This window comes from Lepidochelys kempii, chromosome 26 (assembly GCF_965140285.1).
Source record: "Lepidochelys kempii isolate rLepKem1 chromosome 26, rLepKem1.hap1, whole genome shotgun sequence".
Lineage (NCBI taxonomy): Eukaryota > Metazoa > Chordata > Testudines > Cheloniidae > Lepidochelys > Lepidochelys kempii.
The window spans coordinates 16288467-16307209 of NC_136405.1; the positions used below are offsets into that span (position 1 = coordinate 16288467).

Here is an 18743-nt window from a genome sequence, read left to right on the forward strand (position 1 = left end):
TAGAATAAAATGACCCCTGTATGGCGAATAAATAGAAAAGTTAGGGAGAGCCCGACCACACTGTACTGCCATTGGACCACGTCTGTGTGCTTCTTCATAGTCCTGTTCTACAGGTTACATGCGGTGACATGGAGAAGTATGGGGGTGGGTAGCAAGGGAATTTGTCCCAGCTGTGTGGACTGGAAGCAGCCCACAATCAGATGTGCCCTCTTACAGACTGATTATATTCCTTTTTCCTGCTGTCACTAGATCGTTGAATCTCACCCTCCTGACTTGCGTCTGACCTAGATCTAAATTGCCTGTGTGCGAACTCTGCCCCTAATCCACACCCTCTCACACCCAGTTGTATGAATAGATCTCTGGGTTTCTATAAATACCAACATTAATCAAAAAGCTGGAGTGTAGCAAGTGAGCAGAGAAACAAAGGTCTGAAAACAACACTGAACGTTGATCCTAGTGTTCACGTAGCCACCATAAAATTAAAATTCAAAGCAAAAAGTCAAGGGAAGCTCAGAAACCTGAATCTGTAACTGCAGTCCCATTGTTCCCAGGTGCCCTCAAGCTTAGCATATCCCTTCTAGAGAGGAGGATGAAGGAGTGGGTGAGCCACCACCTTGCAAAGAGCAGGAGGAGGCAACCAGCCTGCACGCACCTAGCAGCTGTTGGGGAAACCTAAAGGAATGCTCCTCTATCTCCTGGGTCTGTAGTTCATCCTCCTCTCTTCCTAGTGTCCTGTTGGGTTCTGGGATGTGGGCGGGGGCAAGCCTGCCCACAGCTAAAGGCCTCTCTCCCAACCTATGGGGAGCCTCCCTTGCCAGTGTGGCAGGCAGGCTTGGAGGGCCCCAGCCTAGTACCAAACAGTTTCGAAATGGCAGGTGGCTTTTCAGAAAACTCATTGGCATTAAGCACCCGCTTCCTTCTTGAGGCCAAATTTCTGCCGAAAGGCAGCATGGCCATGGCTGAGTTATCCGTTCAGGGCAGTGTATCACTTCCCTGCTGCCTGTGCTTTTTTAGCACTGCTGCTGGAGTAGAACTGAAATCCTATGTCCATCTTAATCCTCACTGCCTTTTAGGGCTTGACTACATGGGGAAACTGTTCCCGAATAAGGTAAGGTGTGAATTTAAAGCACTATAGGTATTGCGGAATAAGTGTCCACTGTGGGAGCTATTCTGATCAATTTCCTCATGTAGATTTCCCATTACACATCCTTACTCCTGTTGGGGGAACTGCCCTTAATCTAGTCACTGACTCAGCGTCCCTGAGGCTCTCAGCATTTTCTTTGGCATCAGAAAACCCCCAGCCTAGGACTGTTTAGGTGGCTGCCTGCTAGTCATGGAGAAGGAGTAAGGCACTCTGTGCAATGTAGTCCCATCTCCTATCCAGTGACCTTGCTGCATCTCACACAGAGGCTGTTTTGGCTTCTCCCCGGTGTGTGTAATTTATATATAAACAACAAATATATAAATAAGCTTCACTTAAATTGAGTTTAATTGCTCAGCACAGCCAAAAGCAAAGGCTGAGTTGAGCAATTGCTGGGCAAGCAATAAGTGATAGAGGAGGTAAAGAGACCAACTCTTTTTATGCTTATGGAGCCAGATTCTGCCCTTTACTCCCTTTGAAGGCAGTGGGCTCAATTATACCCCAGAGCAAGGGTGGGCAAACTCTTTGGCCCAAGGGCCACATCTGGGTGGGGAAATTGTATGCAGGGCCATGAATGTAGGGCTGGGGCAGGGAGTTGGGGTGTGGGAGGGGGGTGCGGTGTGCAGGAAGGGGCTCAGGGCAAGGGGTTGGAGTGCGGCAGGGGGCTTGGGGCAGGGGGTTGGGTGCAGGAGGGGTGTAGCGGGGGCTCAAGGCAGGGGGTTAGGGGAGTCAGGGCAGGGGGTTGGGTGCGGGCTCCAGCCTGGCACCGCTTACCTCGAGTGGCTCTGGGGTGGCAGTGATGTGCAGCAGGACTAAGGCAGTCTCCCTGCCTGCCCTGGCTCTGCGCCACTCCCGGAAGTGGCCAGTATGTCTGGCAGTGGCTCCTGGGAGTGGGCGGGGGTGGCAGGTGGCTTTGCTGCACGCTGCCCTCACCTGCGGGTACCACCCCCAGAGCTCCCATTGGCCAGGAATGGGGAACCGCAGCCAATGGGAGCTGCGGGGGGTGGTGCCTGCAAGTGAGGGTAGCACATGGAGCTCTCTGCCCCTCTCCTTCCCCCTTGGGGGGGTGAGGGGCCGGGGGGCCACAGGGACGTTGTGCTGGCCGCTTCCAGGAGCGGTAATCCCATGGGCCTGATCGAAAGCCTGGATGGGCCAGATCTGGCTGTAGTTTGCCCTCCTCTGCCCCAGAGGTATAAAATCCTATTGTGGAGAGGAGGCAGCACAAACCACCTGCCACTGCAGTTCAGCTGGAGGCCCCAGATCTAGCTGGCTTGGCCTGGACAGGGCAAGAGCATCTTGGAGAAACACTGAATGCAGCGCACATGCCAGCAGCAGGACTCTGGAACTCCTCCAGCTGCTCCTTCACCCCCACAGAGAGTGACTGCCACTTTGCTCATCACTTGCCCACGCCCAGGGTGACTCACCTGTGGTGCAATAGCGCAGGGATACGCCCACTGAAGTAACTCAGCACCGCTGTGATTTGAGCATTAGAAAAGCCAAGACGACAGACCAGGAAGTTGCCATGGACAGGTCCCTGCCCCATGGAGACTCCACTCTAGCCCATAGGATGTATAGTCATCTAATTGAGGCTTTAACTGCAGTCTTAAATTTGTGTTACTAAAGTTGCACCCTCCCCGCAAGGCAGAAAATTCTGAACAGCACCCATATTGTGGCCTCATGTAGCACAGCACGTACAGTGTGGGGAACGTAGGGACTGCGTAATACTGAGTTGAAACTTTAGAGGGCCTAGACTGTAGACCCAGAGGAGGTCACACACATTCAAAGACAGGAGTGTTGATATGAGCTGCAATGACTTTTCTGTGTCATTCAGGCTTCGGCCACTTCATGGAAAGTGTATACTGCCATGTGGCCCCTAACCCTTCCTGTGGAAGGCACTAGTCACTCTGTAAATGTGTATTTAACCACCCAGTAACAATCTTACTCCGTGATCTTACCCATCCCTTTGGTGTCATCCTGCCAACCTGTGTGTGGCAGGTTTCCAGAGTTGTCACTGTTATGACACATGGCTACTCATCCCCATACAAGTGCAGAGGAGCTGCAGTGACTGCACAGATGCAAGTGGGACGGCCTGAGCCCTGGGCTGGGTTAAACCCTATATCAAAGCTAAGCAGATTTTTCAGCAGCAAAAGAGAACAAATCCTGTTTGTTTGCTTTTACTAGTTCACCACACTTCTAGTTAATAGGTAAGTGTGGCCTAATGGTTAAAGAGGGGACTGGGGGGGGTCAGGATTCCAGGGTCCTGTTCCCAGCTCTGCCACTGACTTGCTAGGTTATGAAAGGAAAGTCCTTTTCAGTGCCTCAGTTTCTCTGTCTCAAGCATTTTGACCTACCTCACAGAGGTTGAGGTTTCATGTTTCACTCATTTTGAGTTCCACTGAGGTGCTATAGGGCAGGATAGTAACTATTGAACATCAACAGGAAGGCTATTTTTGTGGATTTAAAAATACCCCCTTCACAACTTGAAACTTCCTGTCCAGAGTTCCAGCTTAGTTCTGTGGCCCATTTATGCCCTTTAAAAAAGGGCGTGACAGTATAAAAGCTAATGGGCACATGTCTGTAATTAGCTATGCTAATTATCTGCCTGTTTTACTAGTTCCCTCAAATGATGTTAAACAACCTTCAAATACATTCATGCCAATACATCATCCATGATTAAATTGCTCCATCAGTGCTCACTTTTAAATCCATGTACACAGAGGTCCTTCCACTTTCAAAAGTGGGCACTGAAAGGTGCTCTGATAGAGGGAGCCCTAAAAGGCCATTAACATAGAGTGACCTTGTCTAGATTTGACTTGGCAGCTGAGAATGGAGACAAACCACTGCATGGACACAGGATGGCTCCTATCAGTGGACTCCAGTTACCGCAGGCAGGTCAGGGACTCTGTCTCTGCCCAGAGGAGTTATTGCTAGTCCAAAAATATGGAATGAAAATAGAATTTCTTAGCAGATCTCTCTCTGCTTTGAAACCAGGTACAAGGAGCAGGGTTGAGTTGCATGTAAATAAGGGTGTGTGTACTAGCCAAACAGTCCCACCTATCTGCCTGCTTCTAAAAGGAGATGATCTTCTGCTCAGAGAGACCATTGTAATGGTGTTTAAATTTTAATCATGTGGGCCAGCGTATAGCTTTGGTAATGTCTGGGGGAGGTTGGTGGGGAAGAAACTGTGTGGCACAATTAGCCTGTTGGTAGAGGAGGAATGGCACATATAGGGCCATATCGGTAACATCTCTGGTTATCACTGGCGTACAGGTTAATCATTAAGGGATTGCCTCTGGTAATAGGATGTTGCATAGGCATTGCTGCCCTGTTCTGAGCCCCTCACCTCTCCCTTCCCAGTTCTTTGCTTTGAGCCTTGTATTTGAGTCCCGTGTAGATTTCCTTACAGACCATTAATTTATTTTAAGCTGAAACTTCCCATTTACTATGCTGAAGGCTTCAGCATCGCCCCCTCAGATACACCACACCCACCACATTTTGGTAAGAACCTGCCCACCACAGGGGAAAACAGAGCTCCAAGGGTGGCCAAGTTTAAACCCATAGGCCTGAACAGGCTAACTGGGCCATCTCTTGGGAAGAGTAGCAAAATCCGCCTGCCTGCCTGCAAAGAGGGCTTTGCTCAAAGCACGTGGGTCCCATTTATTGTAAAACACTTCTCTCCCCTGCATGAGCTATTCAGAAGAGTCCACTGCAGAATCCTGAAACTGATGCAGCTTTCTTTATCTTGCTTTCCTTCCTTATTTTTTATTGTTTTGGGTCGGTCCATTTAACCTTTTTGTTTTCTGCTTCAACTTTGTTTAATTCCAAACGTGGTGAAATCTGTTTGCTCAATGACTCTGGCCAATCCTCTTTGTTTTTTCTTCTCTCACCTATATTATATTCCTGAAATGTATTTTGTGTATGTGGGACTCCAATCCTTCTCAATTCAACGCTCAATTTAATTACCAATTTATATGCATATATATTGCTTTGTTTTGTTTGTATCCTGGTGTTGCCTGCGTGCCTTTTGTAATAACCTTTTTGTTCTGTGCTCGCGTGTCTAATTACTGCTTGGTTATTTATTTACACAAACCTCCTTCATGCTTATTTTTTGTTTTTGTGCTGCTTTTTTGTCATCCTCCCCACAACCCTGGTTCCTGTGTGACTATCCGTGTCCAAAACATGCCCCCCCCCCCTCTCTCTCCTGCTTTGGCTTGTCCTACCCATGAAAATCCTGCAGGGTTTTATGGACTGGATGAATCGGATCTCGACAAGGTCTTCCACTTGCCCACGACCACTTTCATTGGAGGCAATGAGTCGGCTCTTCCACTCCGCGAGATCATCCGCCGCCTGGAGGTAAGACAAGTGCAGGGGAATTGCACAGCTTTCAGAAAACTACGCTGTTCCATTTGGTTCCGAATTCAGGATCTTTATTGGGAGACTTAATAATAAAACTCTGAATGCCACTTCCCCCTGCCTCACCAGAGATTAGGATTCTTTGTTCTCCTTTCCTTTATTACTCATATTCAGCACTTAACATGGCACTCTTCATCCATGGATCTCTGAGGTCTTCAAAGCAATAGGAAGCTCTGTTGTTCCCATTTTACAGCTGGAGAAAGAGGCCATGAGAGATTGCGATATGCCCGAGATCACACAGTTCTTACTACCAATCCAGAGACCAGTATTGCCAACCCCAAGTGTTCAGATTTCATAAGTGGGATCCCTCCCCAAGAATCATGAGATCTTAATAAAAATACTCCCAAATTTATCATTTGCCTTTTGGATTTTGAGCCTTTAGGATCACATTTTCTAGTCACACACTGCGATCATGAGGGAATAGAAACTTGTTTTTCACTTATGAAAGGTGAGATTCTCCCATCATCACAAGACTCCAGGAGCTGGGAATTCAAGAAAAAACCTAGATCTCATACGGCTCATAAATATTATGAGAGTTAGTAACACTGAGAGCCTGACCCACTGCAGACATCCCCAAAACATTACTGAAAGCAGGAGAATGTCACTCCCAGCTCTGCTCTCCAAGATAACAGTGGATGGAGGAAGCGCCTGGGACCTGTAACTCAGGGCTTGGCAGGGAGAAAGCTTACTGTCCCATGATGGACATTTGTAGTACTCCTCTCTTCCAGCAGCCATGTTATGTATCTGGAAGGCTCCGTGCCTCAGTCTGGGATTGCAGCAAATCTTTCCAACCCATAGTTGTGCTCTCATGCCAGGAGTTGGATTTCGGGAACTGGTGCTACATGGCAGTGGGGTGCTGTCATAAGTAACTTGTGCACCCTTCTGCCTCATCCAAGGAGCCACTATAGGGAGAATGAGAGCCAGATGCTTGTTAGGATGGTGGGTGCTAAACCCACTGGATGTCTGCGGATGGAGGAGTGAAGTGATTGCCAAAGTCAGCCTGCTGTTATGGGGTGGGCAGGCACAAGGAGGGAGAGCTGGGCACCGTCCCTCGAACAGATTCACTAAGGAGTTGAGATGGGGGGGAAGAGAAGCCCTGGCACAAGCAGATGCCTTCTTCTGTCAGTGGTTGGAGCATGTACCCTTGGCCTGCCCCTCTTGCAGGAGTAGGGAGGGAGCAGGTGCTGCAGATCCTGCTTCCAATGAAGGAAGTAGGGCAAGGAGCCAGTTACTCGGGTACCGTCACTTCTTTGTGCACCTAGTCACAACAGGCGCGACGATCCAACTTCCCAGCCCAGCTTTGTTCATTCACGCTATGAAGCTCCCTTCCCCCTGGGAGCCACTGGGTTTCATGCTTCACCCCGGTCCATAGAAGGACCGTGATCACCTTCTATGCCTTGATGGTGGCAGCCACACTGTAACACCTTATATACTTCAAGGGGTTGTGCAAACCCCAGATGATAAATATTGCACATGCTACGTTACCTTGATTATGAAAGGAGGAGCTGTGCATGGTAACCGTTCTGTCCCGAGGGCCGTGTTCTGGAGCTGTTGCTCTCAGAACCAGTCAGTGTTCAGAAAGCGGTGTGTAATCTGTGGCTCACAATCTCAAATACAGTACATTTTCTCAGTAAGATGCATCTAGTCCAGGGGTGGGCAAACTTTTTGGCCCGAGGGCCACATCGGGGTTGCGAAACGGTATGGAGGGCCGGGTAGGGAAGGCTGCGCCTCCGCAAACAGCCTGGCCCCCTCCCACTTCCCACCCCCTGACTGCCCCCCTCAGAACCTCCCACCCATGCAACCCCCCTTCTCCTTGTCCCCTAACCACCCCTCAGGACCCCACCCCCTATCTAAGCCCCCCGCTCCTTGTCCCCTGACTGCCCCGACCCCTATCCACACCCTTGTCCCCTGACTGACCCCACCCCCTATCCAACCCTCCCTGTCTCCTGACCGCCCCCTGTCCCCTGACTGCCCCCCGGGACCTCCTCCCCCTGCCCCCCTACCATGCTGCTCAGAGCGGCAGGACAGGCTTGTTGGAAAGCCTGGGAGGTGAGCGGGCGCAAGCTGCGCTTCTCGCGCTGTGGTGTGGCTACGGGAGAGGGGGGACAACAGGGGAGGGGCCGGGGGTGAGCCTCCCCAGCCGGGAGCTCAAGGGCCGGGCAGGACAGTCCCATGGGCCGTAGTTTGCCCACCTCTGATCTTGTCTGAAACCATCAGCACAGCTTAAAAAAAAATAGGCCAAGCCATCGTCTCTTCATACCATCAACATCAAATCCTGAGTGATAGGTTCTATGTGCTAACATTAAGGACCAGATTTCCAAGAAAGCTGAATGCATTGGGTCCTGAGCAATCGTGACAATCTGGCTCCATATATCTTGTGCCTCAGCATGCTCTTCTCTGGTTGTCAGGCAAGTTCTTGTTCCAGGTAACTCCCTAATATGCACTGTGCTATTGACAATGCATCGCCCACACAACCCCATTGGGGCTATGCCTGTACCTTCTGCAGAATTCCTCTATTCTGTAAGTATGGATTAACCAGCTCCCTGGAGCCACTCTATGGCTGATACAACCTCAGCATCTTAGTGCAATGCTGGGGAATAGCTTGGGAGAGGAGTCAGCAGTCTGTATCAAGGCTGGATTTCACAAAACACTGGCAGGTCTCTTCGCTTTCTGATGTGCCAGCATGCCCTGGTGTTAGGGGGATTCAGAAGGCCATTCTAGTACTGCTTGGGCCTTCTGTGCCATTTGCAGGGCTCCTTGAATTCTGAACGAGAAGCCCATGCCACATGCGGTGACAGGCATTTATTACATTTTATACCCTGCAGGGCAAAAGTGCCTTAAATCTCCTGCTTTACCTTATGTTCCTCTTTCCTGTGTTAAATAGATGGCTTACTGCCAGCACGTTGGCGTGGAGTTCATGTTTATCAATGACCTGGAGCAATGTCAGTGGATACGGCAGAAATTTGAGACTCCAGGTATCATGCAGTTCACCACTGATGAGAAACGCACCCTACTGGCAAGGCTGGTGCGCTCAACAAGGTATTCTGCCTATCTTTGGTGTCCTCCTGGTGCCGTCTGGATGGGGTGGTTCAGTGATGTCTCACGGAGTTCTTAGTGCCACTGATTTGCCTGTGGTACTTGTCCGGTCCCGTCACCTATGTAACTGAAACTCTCACCCTTTTTAATGTATTTATCTCACAATACCCTGTTATACAGATGGGGCAGTTAAGGCACAGACAGGCTACAGGACTTACCCAAGTCTGTAGCAGAGTAGGGACTTGAATTCAGGGTTCCTGAGTCCCAGCCTAGAGCCCTAACCACGGGCCATCCTGCCTCTGGAGGTCCTTTGTGAGGCCTGTCAGTCAAGTGACTCCACTTGTGATCACCCAAAAATTGTGGCTTTAAACTATTTATAGGATCGATCTCTCTCTCTCTCTCTCTCTCTCTCTCTCTCTCACGCTCACACAGAAATCACATAGATTTGCCTCTGGACAGTTATTTAAATATCATATTAGCAGGTGTAATCCAAATGTTAACACGTCTTTTCTGTGTGTTACACATATAAGCATGGTGAATGCCTTGGAGTAGGAGAGGGTAGCTGGGACTTTATCTTAATGTCCGCAGAAATGCAGTTCTTCTTCGAGTGCTTGCTCATATCAATTACTGTTAGGTGTGTGCACATGCCGAGTGCACGGCTGCCGGAAACTTTTCCCTTGCAACTACCCATCGGGCCAGCTGTGGACCCCCTGAAGTGGCGCAAGTATGGCACTCTATATACGACCCTGCTGGCCCGACCCCCCTTCAGTTCCAACAACCGTCACTTGCGGTAAGAAGGAACAGTGGTCTCTTGCTTGCAAGTGTCCCACTAATCCCTAGCTCTTCTGCTAATCTCTGTATATAGTTACCCCTTGTTAGTTAATAGTTCTTAGTTAGTTAATTGTAGTCACGCTACTTAGCGGGTTGTGGCGGCTCCCCCTCCAACACGTGTCCCGGAGGGCCTCCGGGCATGCTGTCTCAGGGCTTCAAATCCTGTAGTTCCTGCACTAAGCCTATACCCACGGGTGACCCCCACGACTCCTGCCTCCAATGTCTGGGGAGAAGCCCATCAGTTGGACAAGTGCAAGATCTGCAAGACTTTCAGGCCTCGCACCAGGAAGGAGAGGAACATACGCCTAAAGCAACTCCTCATGGAGTTAGCCCTCCGTCCGCAGCAGGACCCGGCCCCGAGCGCCTTGGTGCGGAGTGCTTCTCATTCTGCGGTGCTGAGAAAGGACTCGGCACACCAACCCAGGAGCTGCCAGTCCCCCAGGCCCCAGAAGCCCTCTCCCCAGCACTGCTCTCAATCCCCAGCTGCCTGCAAGAAACAGGCCAAAGGGAAATCTCCCCAGCGGGTTGCTACGGCTACTGCACCCCCAGAAGGGGATGGTGCCAGGGACGGGCCTATGGCCGACAGACCCTCGGGCCATGCGCAGCCATCACAGACCCCTGTCTCTCCAGGAAGTCCTACTCTCCTGTACTCACCGCGGTTGCATGTGGGGGAAGTTATGATGCCTTCCACCCCAAACACCTTCAGAGCCGCTAGGGGGCTCATCGAGATGATGGCACCTAAGTCTCCCACTATAAGGACTAAGCCTCCACTCCCTTGGAGCATGGCACCATCTAGAGGCAAGCCTGCCATGTTGTGTCTGTCTGCCCCCTGACCTGGATCTCCCCGCCACTCTGAGTCCCGGCACTCCTCTGACTAGTGGCACTGGTCTGGCAGCCTTGATCCTCGGAGCCACTCCCATTCGAGGTGGTCATCAGCAGATAAGTCGTGGTCCTGCTTGAGGTCCAGATCCCGTTCTGTGAGCTTGCAGCACTGTGCTCCGCACTGGCCTCAGCCTGCATGCTGTTCACCTTCCAGGTGTCGCTCCCCGACGCGGCACGACTCCCACTCGAGAGCCATGTCACGGCACCTCTCCCCACTTCGGCACCGTCCTTGATCGCTGCACCGTTCTTCATCACGGCATCGTTCCCCACCTCAGCGCAGCTATATGTGATGGCATGCTCTACTTCGCTGCACCATTCCACACCCTGCCATCATTCCCCACAGCGGCACCATCCTGCATCGTGGCACCGATTGACATCGCAGCCCCGCTCCACTTCACAGCACGCATCCTGCCCATCGTAGGAGGATGTTTCTCCGGTGCAGTCCCGCACCGCTGCCCCTTGGCTGTCCCGCTCAAGGTCGCCCTTCCTCCACTGAGGCAAGGCATCGGGGGCATCTGAGGCGCCCAGATCAGGGCTGCGCAGCCTAAGGCCGGATGCTTCAGCGCCCCAATGGCAGCCTCAGTGGCCATTCTGGACCCCATCAGATCCAGGGCACCCCTCTTGGTATTCCACCGCCTCCCCGTTCGGGATCTCGCCTCCCTGAGGCAACTCTCAGCCGCCCACCCCAGGACCCTCCACAAAACCCAGACCCAGCACCACCTTTGCCAGTAGAGGCTACATCCAGTGCCTGTGAGGACCTGGTCCCTAAAGATCAAGAGGCTACCACGGAACCGGTCCTACTGCTGGCTTCCTCCTCATCGTCCCCTGATAAGGTGGTGGCAGGCACCTCCACCTTTGGGCCGCCACCCACGGATCACAGGGCCCTGCAGAAACTCCTCTGACGGATAGCCCTGAATATGAATCTTCAGGTGGAGGAAGTGGTCGAACAGGAGGACCCAATGGTGGACATCCTGGCACCAGAGGGCCTCTCTAGGGTAGCCTTATCCATTATAAAAACTATTCAATCCAATGCCAAAACCATTTGGCAAACATCTGCCTCCATCCCCACTACGGCCAAGGGGGCTGAACATAAATACTTTGTTCCCACTAAGGAATATGAGTATCTCTTCACCCATCCTCCCCCATGCTCTCTCGTGGTGGAAGCGGTGAATGAAAAAGAGAGGCAAGGTCAGCAGGCCCCCGCAAGGGAAGCTAAATGGCTTGATTTGTTTGGAAGGAAAATTTATTCCACGGGGGGTCTCTCTCTCAGGATTACAAACCAACTCGCATCCCTGAGTAGATACAACTATAACTCATGGTCCTCAATCCTGAAATTTAAGGAGCTCCTCCCCTCTGAGTCACAAGCGGAGTTGGGGGCCGTTGCTGAAGAGGGTAAAGCTGTCGCCCGGACTTCCCTCCAAGGCTCCCTCGATGCCGCGGACTCTGCGGCAAGTACTCTGGTGTCCGGGCTTGCAATGAGGAGCAATGCTTGGCTCCAGTCCTCTGGTCTTCCCCTGGAGGTCCAGCAGACCCTATAGGACCTTCCCTTTGATGGCCAGGGCCTATTTGCTGAGCAAACAAATTCCAGACTGCATAGCCTAAAGGACTACCAGAGCACAATAAAGTCAGAGAATCATAGAATATCAGGGTTGGAAGGGACCTCAGGACGTCATCTAGTCCAACCCCCTGCTCAAAGCAGGACCAATCCCCAATTTTTGCCCCAGATCCTTAAATGGCCTCCTCAAGGATTAAGCTCACAACCCTCAGTTTAGCAGGCCAATGCTCAAACCACTGAGCTATCCCTCCTCCCTCGGCATGCACACTCCGGTGACCCAAAGGAAGCCCTTTAAACTGCAGGCCACCCAGCAGTGGTCTTTTTCCCCTAGGCCCAGACAGGACTTCTCTCGTAAGAGAAGTAGATACAATTGACGCATACCGTTGCGTCCTCCATCTGGGCAGGGCCAAGGGCAATCCAAACCCCCTTTGGACCCTGAGTGCCCCTTTTGAACATGTGCACGAGGACAGAATACCAGTCCACAACCCGGTTGCCTCCCCTCCTTTCCTGAACCATCTATCCCGCTTCTACCTTGCATGGTCCCTTATTACGTCAGACCGGTTGGGTGCTCCGCACTGTAGAAGTGGGATATTCTATCCAATTCTGCTCTTTCCCACCCTTCCATCCCCCTTGCCCGTCCCTCTTCAGGGACCCCTCTCACGAGCAACTTCTTGTCCAGGAGGTCCAGGCTCTCCTCGCCCTAGGAGCGGTGGAGAAGGTCCCTCAGAAACTCAAAGGCAAGGGTTTCTACTCCCAATAATTCCTCGTCCCAAAAGTGAAGGGAAGTCTCCAGCCCATTCTGGACTGCGGGAACTCAACAAGTTCATAGTCAGCTTGAAGTTCCGCATGTTCTCCCTAAGCACAATCATCCCTTCCCTAGACCCGGGAGACTGGTACTTCGCCCTCAACATGAAGGATGTTTATTTCCATCTATCTATCACCCCGGCTCACAGATGGTTCCTCCACTTCATGGTGAACAAGGTGCATTACCAGTTCACAGCCCTCCTGTTCGGGCTTTGCACAGCGCCTCGCGTCTTCACCAAGTGCATGGCAGTTGTAAAGAACTCAATAATAGTGGGGAATTTCAATTATCCCCGTATTGACTGGGTACATGTCACCTTAGGATGAAATGCAGAGACAAATTTCTCAATACTTTAAATGACTGCTTCTTGGAGCAGCTGGTACAGGAACCCACAAGGGGAGAGGGCAGTCCTCAATTTAGTCCTGAGTGGAGTGCAGGATCTGGTCCAAGAGGTAACTATAACAGGACCACTTGGAAATAGTGACCATAAAGTAATGTTCCTGTGGTGGGAAGAACACCTCAACAGCCCAACACTGTGGCATTTGGTTTCAGAAAGGGGAACTATGCAAAAATGAGGAGGTTAGTTAAACAGAAATTAAAAGGTAGAGTGACTAGAATGAAATCCCAACAAGCTGCATGGACACTTTTCAAAGACACCATAATAGAGGCCCAAGTTAAATGTATACCCCCAAATTAAAAAACACAGTAAAAGAACTAAAAAAGAGCCACCATGGCTTAACAACCATGTAAAAGAAGCAGTGAGAGATAAAAAGGCATCTTTTTAAAAAGTGGAAGTCAGCTCCTAGTGAGGTAAATGGAAAGGAGCATAAACACTGCCAAATTAAGTGTAAAAATGTAATAAGAAAAGCCAAAAAGGAGTTTGAAGAACAGCTAGCCAAAAACTCAAAAGGTAATAAAATGCTTTTTAAGTACATCAGAAGCAGGAAGCCTGCTAAACAACCAGTGGGGCCCCTGGACGATCAAGATACAAAAGGAGCACTTAAAGACTATTAAGTCATCGCAGAGAAACTAAATGAATTCTTTGCTTCAGTCTTCACGTCTGAGGATGTTAGGGAGATTCCCAAACCTGAGCCGTCCTTTGTAGGTGACAAATCTGAGGAATTGTCACAGATTGAAGTGTCACTAGAGGAGGTTTTGGAATTAATTGATAAACTTAACAGTAACAAGTCACCGGGACCAGATGGCATTCACCCAAGAGTTCTGAAAGAACTCAAATATGAAATTGCGGAACAATTAACTGTGGTTTGTAACCTGTCCTTTTAAATCAGCTTCTGTACCCAGTGACTGGAAGATAGCTAATGTAACACCAGTATTTAAAAAGAGCTCTAGAGGTGATCCCGGCAATTACAGATCGGTAAGTCTAATGTCAGTACCAGGCACATTAGTTGAAACAATAGTTAAGAATAAAATAGTCAGACACAGAAGAACACAAATTGTTGCGCAAAAGTCAACATGGTTTCTGTAAAGGGAAATTGTCTTACTAATCTATTAGAGTTCTTTGAGGGGGGTCAACAACCGTGTGGACAAGGGGGATCCAGTGGATGTAGTGTACGTAGATTTCCAGAAAGCCTTTGACAAGGTCCCTCACCAAAGGCTCTTACATAAATTTAAGTTCTTCTTCGAGTGCTTGCTCATATCTATTCCAATTAGGTGTGTGTGTGCACTGCATGCATGGCCGTCGGAGAATTTTTACCCTAGTAACACCCGGTGGGTCAGCTGTGGAGCCGCCTGGAGTGGCACCTTCATGGCGCTCAATAGATACCCCAGCCGACCCAGCGCCCCCTTAGTTCCTTCTTACCACCCATGATGGTCATTGGAACTGTGGAGTCCTGCTTCGTTGCTCTCCACTCTCCCTAGTGTATAGTTAATAGTTATAGTTGGTTTACTTATTGTTAGTGCGGTTAGGGGGCGGTGGTTTCCCCTCCTCCCCGGTTCTTCTCTCGGGCTCATGCCCAAGGCTCCGGGATTCAGGCCCTGGGGTTCCTGCTCTAAGCCCATGCCAACGGGCAACCCCCATGACTCTTGCCTGAAGTGTCTGGGGGGGTCTCATCAAGCAGAGAAGTACAGGATCTGCAAAGGGTTTCGTCCCCGGATTAAGAAGAAGTGGGACTTTCATTTAAAACAGCTCCTAGTGGAGGCCGCTCTTAGCCCTCAACCCCCTGCGGCGCACCAAGATCTGGCACCAAGCGCCTCGGTGCACAGCACCCCGGCGGCAGCAGTAGGAGTGGCACCACAGTTGGAATAAATTATGTCAAGGAATTATGACGTGATTGGAATAACAGAGACTTGGTGGGATAGCTCACATGACTGGAGTACTATCATGGATGGTTATAAACTGTTCAGGAAGGACAGGCAGGGCAGAAAAGGTGGGGGAGTAGCACTGTATGTAAGGGAGTAGTATGACTGCTCAGAGCTCCGCTACGATACTGTAGAAAAACCTGAGTGTCTCTGGATTAAGTTTAGAAGTGTGAGCAACAGGAGTGATGTAGTGGTGGGAGTCTGCTATAGACCACCGGACCAGGGGGATGAGGTGGATGAGGCTTTCTTCTGGCAGCTTGTGGAAGCTACTAGATCGCATGCCCTGGTTCTCATGGGTGACTTTAATTTTCCTGATATCTGCTGGGAGAGCAATACAGCGGTGCATAGACAATCCAGGAAGTTTTTGGAAAGCATAGGGGACAATTTCCTGGTGCAAGTGCTAGAGGAGCCAACTAGGGGGGGAGCTTTTCTTGACCTGCTGCTCACAAACTGGGAAGAATTAGTAGAGGAAGCAAAAGTGGATGGGAATCTGGGAGGCAGTGACCATGAGTTGGTTGAGTTCAGGATCCTGACACAGGGAAGAAAGGTAAGCAGCAGAATACGGACCCTGGACTTCAGGAAAGCAGATTTGGACTCCCTCAGGGAACGGATGGGTAGGATCCCCTGGGGGACTAACATGAAGGGGAAAGGAGTCCAGGAGAGCTGGCTGTATTTCAAGGAATCCCTGTTGAGGTTACAGGGACAAACCATCCCGATGTGTCGAAAGAATAGTAAATATGGCAGACGACCAGCTTGGCTTAACGGTGAAATCCTAGCGGATCTTAAGCATAAAAAAGAAGCTTACAAGAAGTGGAAGGTTGGACATATGACCAGGGAGGAGTATAAAAATATTGCTCGGGCATGTAGGAATGAAATTAGGAGGGCCAAATCGCACCTGGAGCTGCAGCTAGCGAGAGATGTTAAGAGTAACAAGAAGGGTTTCTTCAGGTATGTTGCCAACAAGAAGAAAGCCAAGGAAAGTGTGGGCCCCTTAATGAATGAGGGAGGCAACCTAGTGACGGAGAATGTGGAAAAAGCTAATGTACTCAATGCTTTTTTTGCCTCCGTCTTCACGAACAAGGTCAGCTCCCAGACTGCTGCACTGGGCATCACAACATGGGGAATAGATGGCCAGCCCTCTGTGGAGAAAGAGGTGTTTAGGGACTATTTAGAAAAGCTGGACGTGCACAGTTGCATCCAAGAGTGCTAAAGGAACTGGCGGCTGTGATTGCAGAGCCATTGGCCATTATCTTTGAAAACTCGTGGTGAACGGGGGAAGTCCCGGATGACTGGAAAAAGGCTAATGTAGTGCCAATCTTTAAAAAAGGGAAGAAGGAGGATCCTGGGAACTACAGGCCCGATATTTCCTAATCCCCGAGGCAAAGGGTGGGCTTTGGCCCATTCTGGACCTGAGCGGACTCAACAAGTTCATGGTAAAGTTGAAGTCCCACATGGTCTCCTTGGGCGCTATTATACCTTCCCTGGATCCTGGAGACTGTTACGCCGCCCTCAACATGAAGGACGTGCATTTCCACATAGCAATTCATCTGGCGCACAGACATTTCCCCCGCTTTGTGGTCAACCACGAACACTATCAGTTCACGGCCCTTCCCTTCGGTGTCTCCGCGGCCCCCCAAATGTTCACCAAATGTATGGCAGTCATGGCGGCCTTCCTTTGTTGACAGCGGGTACAGGTAGACGCTCACCTCAACGACTAGCTTATCTGGGGCCGCACCAGAGAACAGGTGCGGTCCCACTTCCGCTTGGTCATGAATACGTTTAGTCAGTTAGGGCTCCTTCTCAACGTGGCAAAGTCAACATTAGAAGCGACCTAGAGAATAGAATTCATCAGGGCAGTTCTGGACTCCATGCAGGCATGAGCCCTCCTGCTGGATGCTCGTTTCCAGGCTATAGTGGTCCTCGTCTGGAGCCTTCAGAGCTTCCCAACCTTGTCGGCAAGAAGTTGCTTGAGTCTTTTCGGCCACATGGCTTCCTGCACATACGTGACCACGCACGCCAGACTTCGACTACGTCCATTACAAGCCTGGCTGGCATCAGTCTATCGCCCAGATCGAGACAGCCTGGACTTGGTGGTCACCGTCCTGGAGCCTTCCTCAAGGTTCTTCTTTTCCATGGGTCCAGATGATGAAGATGTCATCAATATAGCGCAAGTAGAGTAGGGGCATTAGGGGACAAAAGCTGAGGAAGCGTTGTTCTAAGTCAGCAGAAGCCCTTGAGGAATTCCACCATGATTTCAACAATTTCCATCCCACCATCAACCTCAGCCTGGTCCAGTCCACACAAGAGATCCACTTCCTGGACACTACAGTGCTAATAAACGATGGTCACGTAAACACCACCCTATACCAGAAACCTACTGACCGCTGTTCCTACCTACATGCCTCCAGCTTTCGAGCCGCTGGCCACCTGCTCTTTTATACCTCTCCTGGAAAACGGCTTTCCCTGTCACTGTCACGTTGGTGAGGCGTGTCTCCGAGCTCAGAGCCCTTACCTCAGAACCACCCTACACGATCTTCCATAAAGATAAACTGCAGCTTTGGCCTCACCCGGCCTTTCTTCCCACGGTGGTATCGGCCTTTCATATCAGCCAGGACATTTTTCTTCCATTTTTTTTATCCAAAACCGCACGCCAGTCACCAGGAACAGCAGCTGCACTCCCTCGATGTCTGTAGGGCCCTTGCCTTCTACACTGAGTGTACAAAGCCGTTCAGGAAGACAACCCAGCTCTTCGTTGTGGTGGCAGACCGGATTAAAAGCCTCCTGGTCTCCTCTCAGCAGATCTCTTCATGGATCACGTTCTGCATCCGTGCTTGCTATGATGTGGCCGGTGTTCTGACCCCGCCTATCACTGCTCACTCCACAAGGGCCCAGGCCTCGGTGGTGGCTTTTCTGGCCCAGGTGCCAATCCAGGAGATCTGCAGAGCCGCAACTTGGTCCTTGGTACACACTTTTGCTTCGCACTATGCCATCGTCTGGCACGCCAGAGGCGATGTGGCGTTTGGTACAGCAGTCCTACAATCCACGTTGCTTCACTCCGACCCCACTGCCTAGGTAGGGCTTGGGAGTCACCTAATTGGAATAGATATGAGCAAACACTCGAAGAAGAAAAAAGGGTTATTCACCATTGTAACTGTTGTTCTTGGAGACGTGTTGCTCACGTCCATTCCAAACCCGCCCCCTTCCACCTCTGTTGCAGTAGCCGGCAAGAAGGAACTGAGGGGGCAGGGCGCTGGGTCAGCTAGGGTATGTACCGAGAGCCATGAAGGCGCCACTCCAGGGGGCTCCAGAGCCAACCCACTGGGTGTTGCTAGGGTAAAAATTCTCTGACAGCCGTGCACGCAGCGTGCACACACCTAATTGGAATGGATATGAGCAACACATCTCAAAGAACAACAGTTACAAAGGTGAGTAACCATTTTTTGTCATGGGATAAAATCCTTTTATGGACTGAGAATTGGTTAAAAGACAGGGAACAAAGGATAGGAATAAATGATAAATTTTCAGAATGGAGAGGGGTAACTACTGGTGTTCCCCAAGGGTCAGTCCTAGGACCAATCCTATTCAACTTATTCATAAATGATCTGGAGAAAGGGGTAAACAGTGAAGTGGCAAAGTTTGCAGACGATACTAAACTGCTCAAGATAGTTAAGGCCAAAGCAGATTGTGAAGAACTTCAAAAAGATCTCACAAAACTAAGTGATTGGGCTACAAAATGGCAAATGAAATTTCATGTGGATAAATGT

The 18743-nt window shown here is 50.4% G+C and overlaps 1 protein-coding gene across 7 annotated transcripts in view; it reads left to right on the forward strand.

Annotated features, from left to right (window-relative positions):
- OGDH (oxoglutarate dehydrogenase) overlaps positions 1 to 18743 on the forward strand; it is a 136164-nt gene that overhangs the window by 66855 nt on the left and 50566 nt on the right. For all 7 annotated transcript variants that reach the window (XM_073325334.1, XM_073325336.1, XM_073325332.1 and 4 more), the window contains 2 exons: positions 5379 to 5494; positions 8439 to 8593. In XM_073325334.1, coding sequence (XP_073181435.1) covers positions 5379 to 5494; positions 8439 to 8593 — 271 coding nt within the window. The remainder of the gene's footprint in view (positions 1 to 5378; positions 5495 to 8438; positions 8594 to 18743) is intronic.